The sequence below is a fragment of the Microtus ochrogaster genome, chromosome 10, assembly GCF_000317375.1.
Source record: "Microtus ochrogaster isolate Prairie Vole_2 chromosome 10, MicOch1.0, whole genome shotgun sequence".
Classification (NCBI taxonomy): domain Eukaryota; kingdom Metazoa; phylum Chordata; class Mammalia; order Rodentia; family Cricetidae; genus Microtus; species Microtus ochrogaster.
The window spans coordinates 35,060,891-35,062,420 of record NC_022016.1 but is presented as its reverse complement, the minus strand read 5'-3'; the positions used below and the strand labels follow the sequence as shown (position 1 = coordinate 35,062,420).

The 1,530-nt window shown below is 51.7% G+C and overlaps 1 protein-coding gene across 8 annotated transcripts in view; it reads left to right on the top strand.

Moving 5' to 3' along the window:
• Positions 1–1,530, top strand: part of Hdac6 (histone deacetylase 6) — a 23,858-nt gene that overhangs the window by 321 nt on the left and 22,007 nt on the right. For 3 of the 8 annotated variants that reach the window (XM_026782000.1, XM_005352802.3, XM_013348448.2), the window contains exons 2-4: positions 666–785; positions 873–1,001; positions 1,130–1,218. In XM_026782000.1, coding sequence (XP_026637801.1) covers positions 666–785; positions 873–1,001; positions 1,130–1,218 — 338 coding nt within the window. Of the gene's footprint in view, positions 1–53; positions 169–203; positions 333–665; positions 786–872; positions 1,002–1,129; positions 1,219–1,530 lie in introns of those variants that run through there. The other 5 variants (XM_013348447.2, XM_005352805.3, XM_005352804.3 and 2 more) reach the window with 5 other exon arrangements.

The window sequence follows — 1,530 nt, the reverse complement described above, 5'->3', positions numbered from 1 at the left end:
GATGGCCGTGTGGAAAGGGGGCGGTGGCTTGGAACTGGCGGAGGGAGCTTGGTTAAACGTTAGGCTCTGAGAAGGGGGTGGGGTCTAATGGATTCTGCTCGAAAGGGGCAGTCTTCTGAGCAGCGGGACGCGGTGAAAGGATCGGGTCGTGATCAGAAGGTGTGGAAGGTGCGGGTTCGGCCCGATAGGAGGTGGAGTTGAGTGGGTCTTTAAGGGTGGTGCCGAGGCCACTGCAGCCTGGCCTGGCAGTCTAGAAAGGTCTGTGATTGTCCGGGGAGATAGGCTGAAGTGGGCAGGTTGCGGAAGCCAAGCGTTCTGGGCGAGGACTAGAGGTATGAAAGGGCTTGGGAAGTAGAGGGGTGGGGGGGCGGTGATTGGAAAGGGCAGGTTTTAGAAGAGCCGGATTGAGCCTGGGATTACCTTGTTTAATGAAAAAGCAAGATGAGGAAGGAGAATCGTATAAAAGCAGCGAGGTCCAGGAGAACAGAAGACACCAGGTTTCCTCTGTGGCAGAAGATGGCCTTGAGGGGCGGGGTTTAGAAGGCACTAGTAGGGAACAGCGTGAAGGATGCGGTCTAGAATGGGGGCGGGGCCTGGAAAGGGTTAGAGATGTGGGGTCCTCTGGATACTCCAAGGACCTCATCACCAACCTACACGCCTGCTAGAGCCGTTCCAGGAGCGAAGGCCCTTCAGCCATGACCTCCACCGGCCAAGATTCTTCTACCAGGCAGCGAAAGAGTAGGCACAATCCCCAGTCGCCCCCTCAGGACTCCAGCGCCACCTTGGTAAGGCTCCAGCCCGGCCCTGATGAGGGGGGGGAGGGAAAGCCAGCCAGCCATGTCCAGACTCTGATCTTTCTCTTTGATTGGCAGAAGCGAAGTGTTAAGAAGGGTACTGTATCCCACTCCAGCCCCAATCTAGCAGAGGTAAAGAAGAAAGGGAAAATGAAGAAGCTCAGCCAAACGGTTGAAGAAGACCTGATCGTGGGGCTTCAAGGGCTGGTGAGAGAATCCTGGCTGCAGTTTAGCCTTCTTTACCAAACAAAACAATGATTTTCCCCATGCTGGACAGTATGCAGTGTTTGATTGGGGACCTGAATGAATCTGTGTTTCTTTCTTTGCCCCTGCAGGATATGGACCCTGAGACAAGAGTATTGGTTGGTACTGGATTGGTGTTTGATGAGCAACTAAATGACTTCCACTGCCTTTGGGATGACAGGTGAGGCTGGGACCTCCAGATTGTCCCCACAGTAGAAAATTTACACATTTGCCTCCCCTCCACCAAGCAAGAGTGAATCTGTTCTTATTCTGGCTCATAGTCTGGAGGCAGATGATTTAGGGAGGTGGGGATCATTCTTGAAAGAGTTTTGTTTTAAGCTAACACATCTATCGATGTGTCTACTGTGTGCCAAGAGTTGGTGATGTATGTGAACAAAATAGAAAAATCCCTTCTCAGCTGATTGGTGAGTATGAGGGGAGGTCATTAAACAGCCAACAACAGTGTTAAGGTTTTTTTTTGTTTTTTTTTTTT